This window comes from Lutra lutra, chromosome 10 (assembly GCF_902655055.1).
Source record: "Lutra lutra chromosome 10, mLutLut1.2, whole genome shotgun sequence".
Classification (NCBI taxonomy): domain Eukaryota; kingdom Metazoa; phylum Chordata; class Mammalia; order Carnivora; family Mustelidae; genus Lutra; species Lutra lutra.
In genome coordinates, this window is record NC_062287.1 from 76,191,719 (window position 1) to 76,206,521 (window position 14,803).

The following is a 14,803-nucleotide window of genomic DNA, read 5'->3' on the forward strand; positions in this document are numbered from 1 at the left end:
CTTACCCCCATCCCCCCGGCCCCCCTCAGTTTGTTTTGTGACATTAAGAGTCTCTTATCATTTGTCTCCCCCTCAATCCCATCTTGTTTCATTTATTCTTTTCCTACCCCCCCCCAAGCCCCCCATGTTGCATCTCCACTTCCTCATATCAGGGAGATGATATGATAGTTGTCTTTCTCTGATTGACTTATTTCGCTCAGCATAATACCCTCTAGTTCCATCCACATTGTTGCAAATGGCAAGATTTCATTTCTTTTGATGGCTGCATAGTATTCCATTGTATATATATACCACCTCTTCTTTATCCATTCGTCTGTAGATGGACATCTAGGTTCTTTCCATAGTTTGGCTATTGTAGACATTGCTGCTATGAACATTCGGGTGCACGTGCCCCTTTGGATCACTATATTTGTATCTTTAGGGTAAATACCCAGTAGTGCAATTGCTGGGTCATAAGGTAGCTCTATTTTCAACTTTTTGAGGAATCTCCCCGCTGTTTTCCAGAGTGGCTACACCAGCTTGCATTCCCACCAACAGTGTAGGAAGGTTCCCCTTTCTCCGCATCCTCACAAGAAACATGGTCATCAGAATGAAGGTTTACATAGTTTCTAGTGTTCAAAATATATAGAAAATATGTATTCACTTAACATTTTTAAACTATCAACAGGTGTTTCTGCTATGAATATTCTCCAAAGGTTCGTACTTATCACCCTACGAACACATTACCTGTTGGGTCAGTGGGGGCTAGATCTGTAATACTTTGTTAGCCCTTGCAAATTTCCTTTTACAACAAAATGAAAAGTCAAAAAAAAAAAAAAAAAGAAAAGTCAGATATTTAACCAGGTGACAGTATCTAGCATAAATTTAATAACTTTAAAAATTTTTTCATCTTATAATATTATAGCAAGCTATACTGCTTTTCCATTTCAATAATGAAATGGTATTTTTAAATAAATGTAAAATTTTAACAAAATTTAATTAAGGAACTGATAACTTAGGTGAAAAGTCTTTAACTAGTTAACTGAAAAGGCAAAAAAGAAAACACTATGTTATCACAGAGGTAACAACTGTAGAAAATAGCTATTATCCCTAGGGTTTCATTTTAGTGTTTATGTAAGATAATATTCTTTTTCTAGGAACAGACAATGAACTATTTAGGGGTAAAGGACCATGACATAATCAACCAACTTACTTTCAAAGGGCTCATCAAAAGATATCTACATCTATATCCATATCTCTATATATCTCTATATATTATCCAAAGATAGATATTGATATATACAGATACACAGATAGACAAACATATATATCTCTTCATATATACATATATATATGTATATATACATATATATATATATATATATGCAGAGAGAGTTGTATGAAGAGAAAGTACAAATGGAACAGTACTTTTGCAATAAAAGAATTAAAGAGTATATGGAAGTTATCTAAATTATTCTTATAACTTTTTCCATATATTTGAAATTATTAACAAATGGAGACTTTAATAAAAGGAGAGTACAGAAGTAGATCCACACATATATAGTCTACTGATTTTCAACAAAGGTGCTTGGTTATTCACTGGGTAAAGGATAGTCCTTTAAACAAATGATATTAGAACAAATGGAAATCCATATACAAAACATGAATCTAGATCCTTTCCTACACAAAAATGTCAACTAATTTGAAATGGATCAGGGAACTTTGTGTAATGGCTAAAACTATAGAACTTCTGTAGAAGAATGTTTAGGAGAAAAGTTTTTAAGGCCTGGGATTTGGTGTGGACTTTTCAGAAAAGACACAAAAAGTACAATTTAAAAATACATAAATTTGACTTCATAAAAATAAAAAAAAGTGCTCTTTAAAAGACACCATTATAAAAATAAAAAGGCAAACCACAGCCTGGAGAAAATTCTTGAAAGACACATATTGACAAAGGACATCTAGAATATTTAAGGAACTCTTACAATTCAATAAGACAAAATCATTAAAAATGGACAAAAGATTATAAAAGATATTTCACCAAAGAAAGATATTTATGGATGGCCACTTAGTAATCAAGAAATACACAGCATCTGTATCCACTAGAAGAAAAAAATTAAAATGTCTGTCACTAAGATACTAGTATACCACCCATTCTAATAGCTAAAATCTGAAAGATTGACAGTAGTAAGTGCTAACAAGGATGTGGAGCAACTTGAAATCTCTAAGTACTGCTGGAATGCAAATGGTGGAGCAACTCTACTAAAAAATTTGACAGTTTCTTATCAAGTTAAATATGTACTTTTTGTATGACCCAACAATTCCCCTACTAAGTCTTTTCCTAGGAAAACTGAAGCACATGTCCACAAAAACACAATTATTTGAGTGTTTATAGCAGCTTAACTCACAAGAAAAAACTGGAAACAACCCAAAGGTCTATCAATTGATAAATGGTTGAACAAATTATCATTTATTCACACAATGGATTTTTTTCCTCTGGGATACATTACTGATACGTGCAACATCAAAGGATGAATCTTCAACGTATTTTGCTAAGAAAAAGAGGCAGGCCACGAAAGGTTGCATAGTCTTGTTTCCATTTATAAAACATTATTCTGGAAGAGGAAAAACTATAGGCACCTAAATTAAAGTAGGAGTTGCCCAGATCTGGGTATTGGGGAAGGGGTTAAGTGCAAGGGTCTCAAGGGAACTTTTTGAGATGATGGTAATGCTCCATATGTTGATCGTGCTGGTGGTTATGTTGCAGGGTTCTTGTCTCATGGAGTTGAAGTATAAATCTTATGGAAAATAAGGTGAACTGAAAGTTTATTAAGGGAAGTTGAGAACAGAAAGGAAGACTCTCTAGAGAGGGGTCCCAAATGGGTGGCCACTGAGAGCTTTCATGGTTGGTCTTTTATAGAAAACTGACCAGGGAACTTGGCAAATATCTTGTCTATAACATTTAAGACAAACAAGGTAGACTTGCAAATATTGTGAAAATATCTCATCTACATTTAGAACAAAGTGGATTTGTTATTTTTTCTTCTCTCTAGTTAATATCTTGTGCATAACATTTTTCCACATCTGGAATTTCTTTTTTCTTTTTCTTTTTTCTTTTCTTTTTTTTTTTTAGATTTTATTTGTTTGAGAGCAAGAAAGAGCATGAAGGGGGAGGCAGAGGGAAAGGGAGAAGCAGACTCCCTGCTGAATAGGGAGCCTGAGGTGAGGCTCCATCCCAGGACCCCAACATCATGACCTGAGCCAAAGGCAGACACTTAACTGACTGAGCCACCCAGGCGCTCCAACCCATCTAGGATTTCTGTGAGCCCCGTCACGTAGTCCCCTACCTAGCCTCACCTGTCTCTTACTCAGTTACATGAGTGTGTGCATTTGAACTTATCAAGTTATACACTTAGGTATATTTTATTATATATGAAATATACCCCAATCAATTTGAATTAAAAAAAAAACCACTCCTCTTAGAAGATTAACTTTCTGGGATAGAGGGTGAGATGGGGTTTGGTGGAGAAACTCAGAGAGGGGAGGGGGAATTCCTTCTTGGAGAAATGAGCACCACTGGCTTCGAGGAGCTGCCATCCTTACACAGTGACCTGGAGACAGTGCAGAAAGCTGTTCCCCAAAGATATTCCTAGTACAGGAGAGACATATCTGGGCACTCCCCAGGATGCCTGGAAGGAAATGACACAGGAGATGAGGGGCAAGGCCTGCAGATTGGACAGCAGATACCTAGATTAACACTGAATGTGATCTCATTTATGTACCAGTCATTAAGCTATTGTTTCTCGGCTGCGGCCCACCTTTCTACAATCTGCTTTGTGAGATTGAGGCTGGAGCCCTGAGTGTCACCAGTATGCTTTGCTGGTTAGCTCACTGCAGGGCTCTGCCAGCAAGAAGCACTGAGGAGACAGAAAGATGCGGGGGGAAGGGGGGAAGAGGATGCGTTTCTATTGTTTTTTGTTTTTGTTTTTGTTTTTTGTTTTTTTAATGTGTTCCCTCTTTGCTTCCTATGAGCATTTCTCCAACAAGGCTTCTTTCCTGGCTGTGGTAGTGCCTTCCTATTGCTGGGGCGGAATGCTGTTTATAGTTCTGCCAACACTTGCAGATCCAACCTCGTATCTGTTCTGAGATAGCCTGCCAGCCTGCCAGTACCTCCTCCTCAGAGACCTGGGTCCCAGCCCCACAGGCCCCCTCCTGTGACTTTAGAGAGAGCGAACCAGCTACGAACACCATCTTCTGGGTGTTTTATCTTTTAGCTCCGGGGAGCACCAGGTTGTTGATGATAATTTTGAGCATCTGGTCATAGTGTGATGCTGTTTCACAACTCTCTATATAATTTTCCCTTGCTTCCAATAAGCCCCTCATTTTATATTAATTTTGATTGTCCAGTTGAAGAATTTGTTTGATTGCTCCACTGTTTTTACCCTGCTAGTAATAAATCTGTGGGAAGTTCTGCTACTCATTCCAATTTCTCCCTCGACTTAGCAGACAGAAGGATTCTCACCTGAACCAGTATTCACTGTTTTGGTTGCAAAATGAGTATCCAACTGCAGCACTCCTTCCTCATTTACTAGCTGTCTCTCAACCTTCCTTTACCAAAGTTCCACTGGGAGGGAGCCCTTGGAACTAGATCCTGTGTCTTTTTAAACATCTCTCCCTTTTCCTCCCCAAAACTCTACCCTTCTAGCTTCTGGCATAATAAGATTTATTTCAGGTACTTTTTAGTATTAGTTAAAGTCCAAGGAAGGAGCGGCACTCCTTCCCAGATCTCTTTTACTGTACCTTGCCCTCTTCTCTAATTCCTTATCCCTTATAGTTTGCCAGCCTCATTACTTCCTGATTTATCTTTATCAAAAGAAGCAGATATATGTATTCTCTCAGATTTCTCCTTGCTAAACAAAAGTGGCATTTGATATAGACCCCTCAGCACTTTGCTCTTTTCACTTAGCAGTATGTCCTGAAGATCAATGTGTATGAATTCATGGAGACATCGTCATTCGTTTTTCTGCTTTATGGTACACCATTATGTGTTCTTAGACATTTAGGTAGTTTCTAGTACTTCACAATTACAAACAAAAGTGCTTCAGTGACTAACAATGGATATGTGTATTTCTGTATTGTTGGGAGTATCTTCAGGGTAAAACCATATAAGTGAGATTGTTGGGTTGCTGGGTAAGTGCATATGTAGTTGTATTAAAAATTGCCAAATTCCCTCTCAGTGGGATTGTACTATTTGGAATTCCCACCAACAATGTATAAAAGTGCAGAGTACACTGTCAAGTTTTCCAATTCTTGCTAGCTGACAGATGAGATATGGTATTTTAGTATACTTTTAATTTGTATTTCCCTTAATATGACTGAAATTGAACATCCTTTCATATGTTAAGGGACATTTTTGTAGGCTTTTTAATAAATTGTATATTTGTATCTTTTGTCCTTTTTTCTATAGAATTTTTGCCTTCTAAGTTTTTTTAAGTGTTTTATTTGTTGGGGTTTTGTAACCCTTTATAACACATATTGCTAATATTTTCTCCAAGTTTGTCATTTGCATTTTGACTTTGCGTATGAGTTTTTTAAAATTTGTTTGTTTGGTTGTTTGGCTTTTGCTATGTAGAATATTTTCTTATTTTATATGAAGTCGACTTTATCAAAATTTTCATTGCTTTTGGATTTTTAGTGACAATGCTTTTTTTTTTAAGATTTTACTTATTAGAGTGAGAGACAGAGAGAGAGAGAGAACAAGTGGAGTGAGGGTCAGAGGGAGAAGCAGACTCCCTGCTGAGCAGGGAGCCTGATGTGGGACTCCATTCCGTGACTCTGGGATCATGACTTGAGCAGAAGGCAGATGAGTAATGACTGAGCCCCCCAGGCACCCAGACAATGCCTTTTTTGTACACACAAGTTATAGAGGAATTCTCCTACATTTTCTTTTACTTGCATAGTTTCAATTTTTGTGTTTAGATTCCTGATCCATTTAGAATTTATTCTTCCATATCATGTGAGGAGTAGATCTAATTTTATCTACTGTCCCAATACCATTTATTAAGAAGTTTATTGATTCCCAGTGATTTGAGGTACTACCTTTATCTTATACTAGATTTCTACATGCAATTGAGTTTCTTTCTGGATGTTCTGGGGTTTTTTTGTTGTTGTTGTTGTTTGTTTTGTTTTGTTTTGTTTTCCTTTGATCAGGCTGGCTACTCATTGTCAGTACCAAGCTGTTTTCATTACAGCACCATTGCCACAGTATGTTTTACTATATAGTACTACGTAGTATGTTTTAAAATCTGGTTGGGCTAATACTTTATCATAGCTTTTACTCTCAGTGTTTCCTTGTACATTCTGCATATTTATTCTTCCATATAAACTTGAGTATCAACTTGGTTAGCTCTTTACGAAAAAGCATATTGTTGGTATTTATATGGGGATCACATTAAATTTATAAATAAGTTCATTTATTTATTAGGTAGACCTGATAGTTTGATAATAATTCAGTCATTCTAATCAAGGAAAAGGCATGTCAAGGAAAAGATATGTCTTTTTTCAAGTCTAAATTGGGATTTTCAATCCTTTGTATAGATTAGGCACCTCTCTTAGGCTTAATCCTAGGTATTTTATATTTTTTGTTGCTGTTATATTTTATGTATTCTATATCTTCTAACTTGTTATTATTTATATATTGAATGCTGTTGATTTTTGTATCTTAATTTTATATTCTGATACCTTGAAGAAATCTTCATTGAATTAGTTTTATCACTGATTCTTTAAGGTTATCCAAGTATATTACCATGTCTTATTTATATTTATTTATTTACTGTTTTAAAAAATATTTATTTATTTATTTGAGAGAAAGAGAGCACATGCATGAGTAGAAGGGGCCAAGGGAGAGAGAAACTCAAGCAGACTCCACACTGAGCATAGAGCCTGATGTGGAGCGTGATCTCACAACCCTGAGTTGAAACCAAGAGTCAGATACTTAACCAACTATGCCATCCAGGCATTCCCACCCTGTCATTTTTAAATAGGAATAGTTTGCTTTATTCTTTACCAATTCTTAGGTCTCCAGTTATTTTCTTTTGTTCAGTTGCATTGGCTAGTAATTTCAGAACGCTATTAAATAGTAGTAGAGATAGTGGGTATCCTTGGTTTGTGGAAAAGTCTCCAGTGTGTCCTCATGAGTAGAAAATTCTTTTGTCCTTGAACATTACTTTATCATTTTGCTAGGAAGCTTCGAGAGTTTTGTTGGCTTGCTCATTTGTTTTAAAATCTGATAGTTTTAACACATTATGTTTTGGAGGTGATTGTTCTAAGTCTGTTTACCCTGGTTCTTACTGGATCCTTTCAATGCATATCATCTTTTTTTTTTTTTTTAATTCTGGAAGGTGTTCTTTGATTATAATTTTTAAATACCAGTGCTTTCCCAGTATTTTGATTTTCTTTGGACTCCGGTTATATGTAAGTTGGGTCTTCTTTTGCCTGCCCTTTTATCAAACAATTTCCCTGAGAGTCTTTTACTTCTCCATGACATTCACATTCTTTTGATAGGTCTCCTGTTTTTCTGATTGTCTTTCATTAGATTTTCACTTAATTCCCCCTTTATTTACCCTTTTGAATACCTCATGATTTCATCATCAATTCCGATACAACCTCTTGCGATTTTTCTTTTTCCTCTCTTTGTGGACTTCTTTCACCTCTTGTTTTATTTATTCCAATCCCCACACTTCTTGTTTTTATATTTCTGGTATTTTCTTATGTTCTCAATTATTTCTTTGAGAAAATTTAATTCAATTTGTAGTGCTTTAGTCCACCATTTCTTATGTTCCTTTGGGAAATATTCATTAGCTGAAACCATTTGTTTAACATTGTTGGTTTTTCTAATATAGTTTTGTATGGACATGGTCTGCTTTTTTCTATTTGTAATTAAATCACAGAGTTTCTAGCATTAGAGTGCACTCTTCTGCTAGTCCTTTACTATTCCATGCAGTTTCTTCTATGAATGATAGTGTGTGCCTATTGTCTAGGATCCACAGGATCCACAGGATCCTAACTGTCCTTCTTATTTTCTTCTTTCTCTATACTGCCACTACTTTAAGGAGTACCGCCCTTTATAGATGAGTCTTCCCCTAGAATGTTGCTTCTCTGAGGCTGCCACTCTTGCTTATTTTCAGATCCCTTTCTTTTGGCCAGCGCTAGGAATTACCATGTCCCACATGGGTTCAGTATTATGACATTTAATTATGTCTTTTTCTCCCCCTGGGGGTTATTTTGTCTAAATTTGTCTAATGTCTTTCCTTACTTTACTTTTTCTTTTTTTTTTTTTTTTTTCAACCTGGAACTTCTTAAGCATCTTCTTCCTTGCTCTCTGGTACCTCAGGTTTGTGGCAGCAGGTGGCAGATGCTCTGTTAGAATTGGGCTTAATTACTTACAGGTAATTTGAAGATCATGGTGTTCTTTGTCATGATGCTGAAGGCCTGTTTTGGGTGTAGTTTTATTTCTTCTCCTTGTTGATCTTATGGTTTTTAGGAAAAGTTTTAGAGACTTGGTAGCTCTTGATAGCAAGATGATAGAAAAACATCCCTAAAAAGAGAAAGGAATTATCCACAGATGCATGATTACAATGCACACAGTTCCTTTAATGAGTATTTATTTATTAATTTATTTTAAAGATTGTATTTATTTATTTGACAGAGAGAGAGAGTACAAGCAGGAGTAGCAGCAGGGAGAGGGAGAAGCAGGCTATGCTGGGCAGAGAGCATGATGTGGGGCTCGATCCTAGGACTCTGGAATCATGACCTGAGCCAAAGGCAGATGATTAACCGACTGAGCCACCCAGGCACCCAGTGAACATCACTAGATACCAGGCAAGAAAGTAGGGCTACAAAGATAATCAGAACATGGTTTCCTAATATGAATATATTCACAGGAAGACACCCAAATATATAATAATTATAACAGAGCGATACTCATGAAAGAACAGAGCACAGATGAAAAAGCACCTACTTTTATGACGACCTCAGGGAAATTCTTCACAGCACTTATTCTGGAGCTGTGTCTTGAAAGATAAATAGTAAGTTCCAAAGTAAACAAGTTAGGTAAGAATGTTTCAGGCAGAGAAAAGTAGTACAGAGCACGGGGCTGAGGAAGAGCTTTACACCTTTAGTTCTTCATGTAGGAACCAATGCAGGCGAGACTTAAATGTTTATCAGCAACATCATGCAGAACATTGCTAAAAGAAGGGATAAAAACCATTTGAAGGAGGAAAAGGACATGGTTCAGGTTTTGCTTTAGAACCATCACCTCATTGGAAATAAGGAAGATGAAAGATGGATGCAAGACTGAAGTCAGGGAAGTAAGGAGGCTATTAAAAATTTTCAGTAATAGGGACGCCTGGGTGGCTCAGTTGGTTAAGCAGCTGCCTTCGGCTCAGGTCATGATCCCAGCGTCCTGGGATCGAGTCCCACATCGGGCTCCTTGCTCATCAGGGAGCCTGCTTCTCCCTCTGCCTCTGCCTGCCATTCTGTCTGCCTGTGCTTGCTCTCTCTCCCTCCCTCTCTCTGACAAATAAATAAATAAAATCTTTAAAAAAAAAATTTTCAGTAATAGGTATTCAAGGTCATATGCAAGATACTGGTAAGAGAAAAGAGAGGAGACTATGAATTAGAAAAATATTTTTATAACAAAATTTATTGCATTTAGTGGATGATTGAACATGGAAAAATTAAAAAAAAAAAAAGGAAGACGGGATGACTTGGTAGAAAGGGGTTTAGAATTTAAGAGTCTGATTTTTGAGATTTCACATAGTTCGCATGACCTCTACACCAAACTTAAGTTCCATGTTCAAACATTTGTAGTTTTCCTGTCTTTGGGGTGCTGGTCATTTTGTCACATTACATTTTATTTTTAAAGAAAAAATAGAAATACTGAGGTTGCTGTCATTGGTTTATCAGTCTTCAGTGTTATATGCCCTCCAATCCTATTTTTTCTTTCCAGTTTAAGAGCTCTCTATATTTTTTCTTTTGATGTCACCTATTTTGAGTGACTTAATACTTGGTATATGCCTATATAGCTAATAGCTTAGAATAAATCTATTTATAGTGAGTATAATGGTGCTATTCAAATGCTATTAAGTTTAATAGCTAAGAGTCTCAGATGTCCATAAATTCACTATAAAAATGAATCCCTTTTAACCAAATGTTTCCACATGTTTGCTCATTCCTCAAGCCCACACTCAGCTCAATTATATCATCATTCTTTTGATTATTTGCTATGGCTTACGCTAAGTCTTGGAAATACAAAATTGGACCAATACCTTCTCACTAGATCTCACAAACAATATCAATGAGTATCTCCTACCTGTCAGTGGGCTGTTGAGATGCTCTAGGGCCACAGATGGGCTCAAAGTCTACTAAGTGAAATGGGCAGATTAAGAAGTACCATATACCATAGGTGTGAATATAAGGCTCATTTTTCTAAAAATAAATATCAAAAGAAAGATTCTCTTTATATTTGAGTCTTTATAGAATATCTCATATTATTAGAGTTCTCTCATTTTCTTTGTTATGAATAGTGAGATAATTTAACATCTTAAATATTTCAATACTGTGTACATTTTTATCATAATACATATTTGAGATATGTCTTTTGCATTTTACATTTGTAAGAGATGTATTAGTTGTTAATCTGTGATTGTTAAGCTTCCCAGTCCAAAGTTTAGTAAAATAACTTCTATGATTCCATATAACAAATGCTCATCTGAGAATTTCTCTTTTAAATATTTTTTTAGGGGCGCCTGGGTGGCTCAGTGGGTTAAGCCGCTACCTTCGGCTCAGGTCATGATCTCAGGGTCCTGGGATCGAGGCCCGCGTCGGGCTCTCTGCTCAGCAAGAAGCCTGCTTCCCTCTCTCTCTCTCTCTGCCTGCCTCTCCGTCTACTTGTGATCTCTCTCTGTCAAATAAATAAAATAAAAAATCTTAAAAAAAAAAATAAAAAATAAATATTTTTTTAATACTAATTAAAGGTCTGGAGTTCTTGAGGACTTTCTTCTTTTAATTGTCAAGGAATAAGATTCTTGAAAATTGAAAGGGAGAAAAAGATAGTTCTTTAAAAATAAGGTTTGTTGAAATATCTGGTTTCTTTATAAATTCCCAAAGAATTTTTAGGTTAAATCTGTAGCAGTAGTATTGATATCTTCACTTAAAAAAATGATTGGTTTTGTAATTTTTAAAACAGCACATAGAGGGGTACCTGGGTGACTCAATGGGTTAAGCCTTTGCTTTCAGCTTGGGTCATGATCTTGGGGTCCTGGGATCAAGCCCCACATTGGGCTTTCTGCTCAGCGGGGAGCCTGCTTCCCCCTCTCTCTCTGCCTGCCTCTCTGCCTACTTGTGATCTCTGTCTGTCAAGTAAATAAATAAAATCTTGAAAAAAAAAAAACAAACAGCACATAGAAATAGATATGATGAAGAGTGAATTCTACAAAATCAAATATTTTTATCCTTTATTAAAAGATTTTGATGTTATGGGATGCCTGGGTTGCTCATTGGCTAAGCATCTGCCTTCAGCTCAGGTCATGATCTCAGGGTCCTGGAATCCAGACCCGTGTTGGGCTCTGTGCTCAACAGGAAGTCTGCTTCTCCTTCTCCCTCTGTCCCTACCCCCACTTATGCTCTCTCTCTTTCTCTCTCTCAAGTAAATAAACAAAATCTTTAAAAAAAGAGAGATTTTGATGTTATGCAGTATTGAAGTAATTGCTATATTTTTAAGCAAAAAAGAAAAGAAAAGAAAAAAGTTCACTTGTCCCAAATGTAAGTGAACAAGGAATTTGTGAGTGGCAAATTAACAAGGGACTATGGTGGAGTTGTTATTTAATCTCAAGTTTATAGTGATTTGAGGACAGAGCAAGAGAAATGAAAGATGGTAGAAGCAGTGAGATGCCTATTTAATTAGAAAAGATTAGGAATTTTGAGTACTGAAGAATATGAGGTTCAATAAAATTAATATTGAATACAAGAAAATATGTAAATATTTGGAAATTAAGTTTATACCCTTATGTTCATAATTATCTTCTTTTTGAACATGTATGGACATTATAAGCTAATATTAAGTGATGTAATAGATTGTGATACAGCTTGCTGTTAGAACCCAGAAGGATCACACCTGTCTTGGAAACTGTGGAAAGGTTTCACAGATTTGATGAGCTGAACTCTATATGGATAGGTAGGATTAATCTGGTTTTAAGAAATGTGGTTTTTGAGACAGAGAGAACTATATTCTTAGATTCCTTAAGGGATACCTTAAGGGGGGCTTGGTCTAAAAACAAAAACAGAAACAAGAAAAAAAGCATTTAGGACAAGTAGTGCTCTAACTTTTTAACTTTGTAAAGCAATGGCTGAACTGAGTATTTTATGGAACTCTTTTTTTTTTAAGATTTTTATTTATTTATTTGACAGAGAGAGAGAGAGAGAGAACACAAGTAGGCAGAGAGGCAGGTAGAGAGGGGGTGGGGAAGCAGGCTCTCTGCTGAGCAGAGTCTGATGTGGGGCTCAATCCCAGGACCCTGAGATCATGACCTGAGCCAAAGGCAGAGGCTTAACCCACTGAGCCACCCAGGCGCCCCTTATGGAACTCTTATTAAGTAGTCATTTTTAATTCCTTGTTTTGCTACCTATCTCACAATCCTATAAACATCCATCAGAGATTAAAAATTGCAGGAAGAAGGAAGTTTATACATAGAACCACTCTTGTCTGATGTAGTCAGAGAACCTTCTTTATATTAGAAAGAGAAATAAAATGAAACTCCATTCACATTGTGAAAGTGATTTTGATCTTGTTAATTGCTAGAAGTTACATTGCAGAATGTTCTACAGTTTATTTCAATACATTTAAACTCTCCTTAAAACTTAGAAGCTTTTCAAATTACCTTAATGTTTCAAAATTAAAGCTTAACTTATGCTCAGTTGGTGTCTGACTTATGTGTGTTCTCTCCTTCAGTCCTTATACCAATTCTGTGGATAAGCACCCTCCTGCATTTTGTGCTGTGGAAACCAAAGTGAGGAGAGTTTAGTAACTTTACCAAGATTTCAGGGCTAGAGAGCAAGGGAGAGAGGAATATAGGTCTTGTCTGAGTACAAAAACCAAAGCTCTCTGGAGGATATCATGCTTCTAACCTTTGATCTTATTTCTACCTTCTTTCATAGGAATTATTTTGGAGAAAAAATTGCCATGTATTTTGTCTTTCTTGGATTTTACACCGAGATGCTGTCCTTTGCAGCTATAGTTGGCTTAGCGTGTTTCATTTACGGCTTATTATCCATGCATAGTAACTCAAACAGGTGAGTGCAGCTGAATTGCCCACACAGAACACTTTGCTGTTACGCTAACTGAGGCTGTTGCTATGATTTCCCTGGCATGTGTTTCAGAATGTTTCCTGATGGCAGGCAGATAATTTATATTAAAAAAAAAAAAAAATCCCAGTGTAACAGCTGTCCCTCACCTGGTGCTTTAGGGACAATCTGTTCTAATGGTCCGCTCTAAAGGTTCTGTTTCTCAAAACATGACTTGACCTACTACAGAAATTGCTGCTTTGTTGCCCCCCTGCCATATGTGAGAAGCTGTATAAAGAGTGGTTCTACCACCTGAAAACACATCACTTTGCAAATAACTTGGCTATTCCCTCTGCAGCTCTGAGATCTGTGACCCTACAATTGGAGGTCAGATTATCATGTGCCCACTCTGTGATCAAGTGTGTGATTATTGGAGACTAAATACCACATGTTTGGCTTCCAAGGTATGTACGTACTACAGAACAATGAAAAGACTTGGAATTTCTCTCTTTTTGTATGACATTTGATACTGAGTAGACTTTGTGATGTTATTGCCGTTTTTACAGATCTCCCATTTGTTTGATAACGAGTCGACAGTGTTCTTTGCAATATTCATGGGAATTTGGGGTGAGTAAATAGTTACATAAAAAACAACTTTCTCCGTGTTATGCATTCTATGGCCCATCTGTATAACATATACAGATGGCATACCTTATACCAAAGATGATTTTGGACCTTTGTGTCTTTGCCAGCTAGCATCAGTACACTGATGGAGTCTGCATCAGTGGTCTGTAGTCCTTTGTCTTTGGTCCAAAAAGGTCTTTATTAATTATCTCTTAATTTCTCTGAGATAATAATTTTTGAAGCTTTGTATATATTCATTCAGCTTACACTGTCTCCCAGGGCTGTGGTAAAAACCCAGTTCAACATCTACTTAATGCAAGAGAGAGTACACATGAATATTTGTTGGCTGAAAGCCACTGAATCATGGGCACAAAGTTGAACAAGAATCAACAACTGTTGAGGGCTAATAAATCAATGTTTGAGTTGAAAGTCCCTGAGTTTAATTCCGATTCCAGCTTCCAGTTCCATTTGTTAAAAATCTTCATGTAAAGTGGAGTTCCCCTTAATTTTGGAAATGTCCCAGTATCTCATCTTTTTCATTTTACATGAGAAGAAGAGGTGTCATGAAGTTGTTCCTGCCATCAGTGAGGAAAATATTTTATGTAAGAGTAAGTCAGCAGGAAGAAGCCTAAAGCCTTCTAAAACATGTCCCAAATCTCAGGGGACTCTGGGGAAAAATAGACTTCTTTTCTTTCCAACTTAAAAAAAAAAAAAAAAAGTCTTCAACAATATGTGCATTTAAAAACTGGGCAAGAGAACCGGGGTAGCTTAAACCAGCCAAAAAGACACCCAGACATGGGGATGTGGTGTGAAGCAGAGGGATTTAGCAGAGCTAAATGCAGAGCTGCTATGCTCTGAA

General features: G+C 36.5%; 1 protein-coding gene across 5 annotated transcripts in view; it reads left to right on the forward strand.

Moving 5' to 3' along the window:
• The window catches only part of ANO5 (anoctamin 5), a 106,336-nt gene that overhangs the window by 49,841 nt on the left and 41,692 nt on the right, over nt 1-14,803 (forward strand). For all 5 annotated transcript variants that reach the window (XM_047692444.1, XM_047692440.1, XM_047692441.1 and 2 more), the window contains 3 exons: nt 13,195-13,329; nt 13,679-13,784; nt 13,887-13,947. In XM_047692444.1, coding sequence (XP_047548400.1) covers nt 13,195-13,329; nt 13,679-13,784; nt 13,887-13,947 — 302 coding nt within the window. The remainder of the gene's footprint in view (nt 1-13,194; nt 13,330-13,678; nt 13,785-13,886; nt 13,948-14,803) is intronic.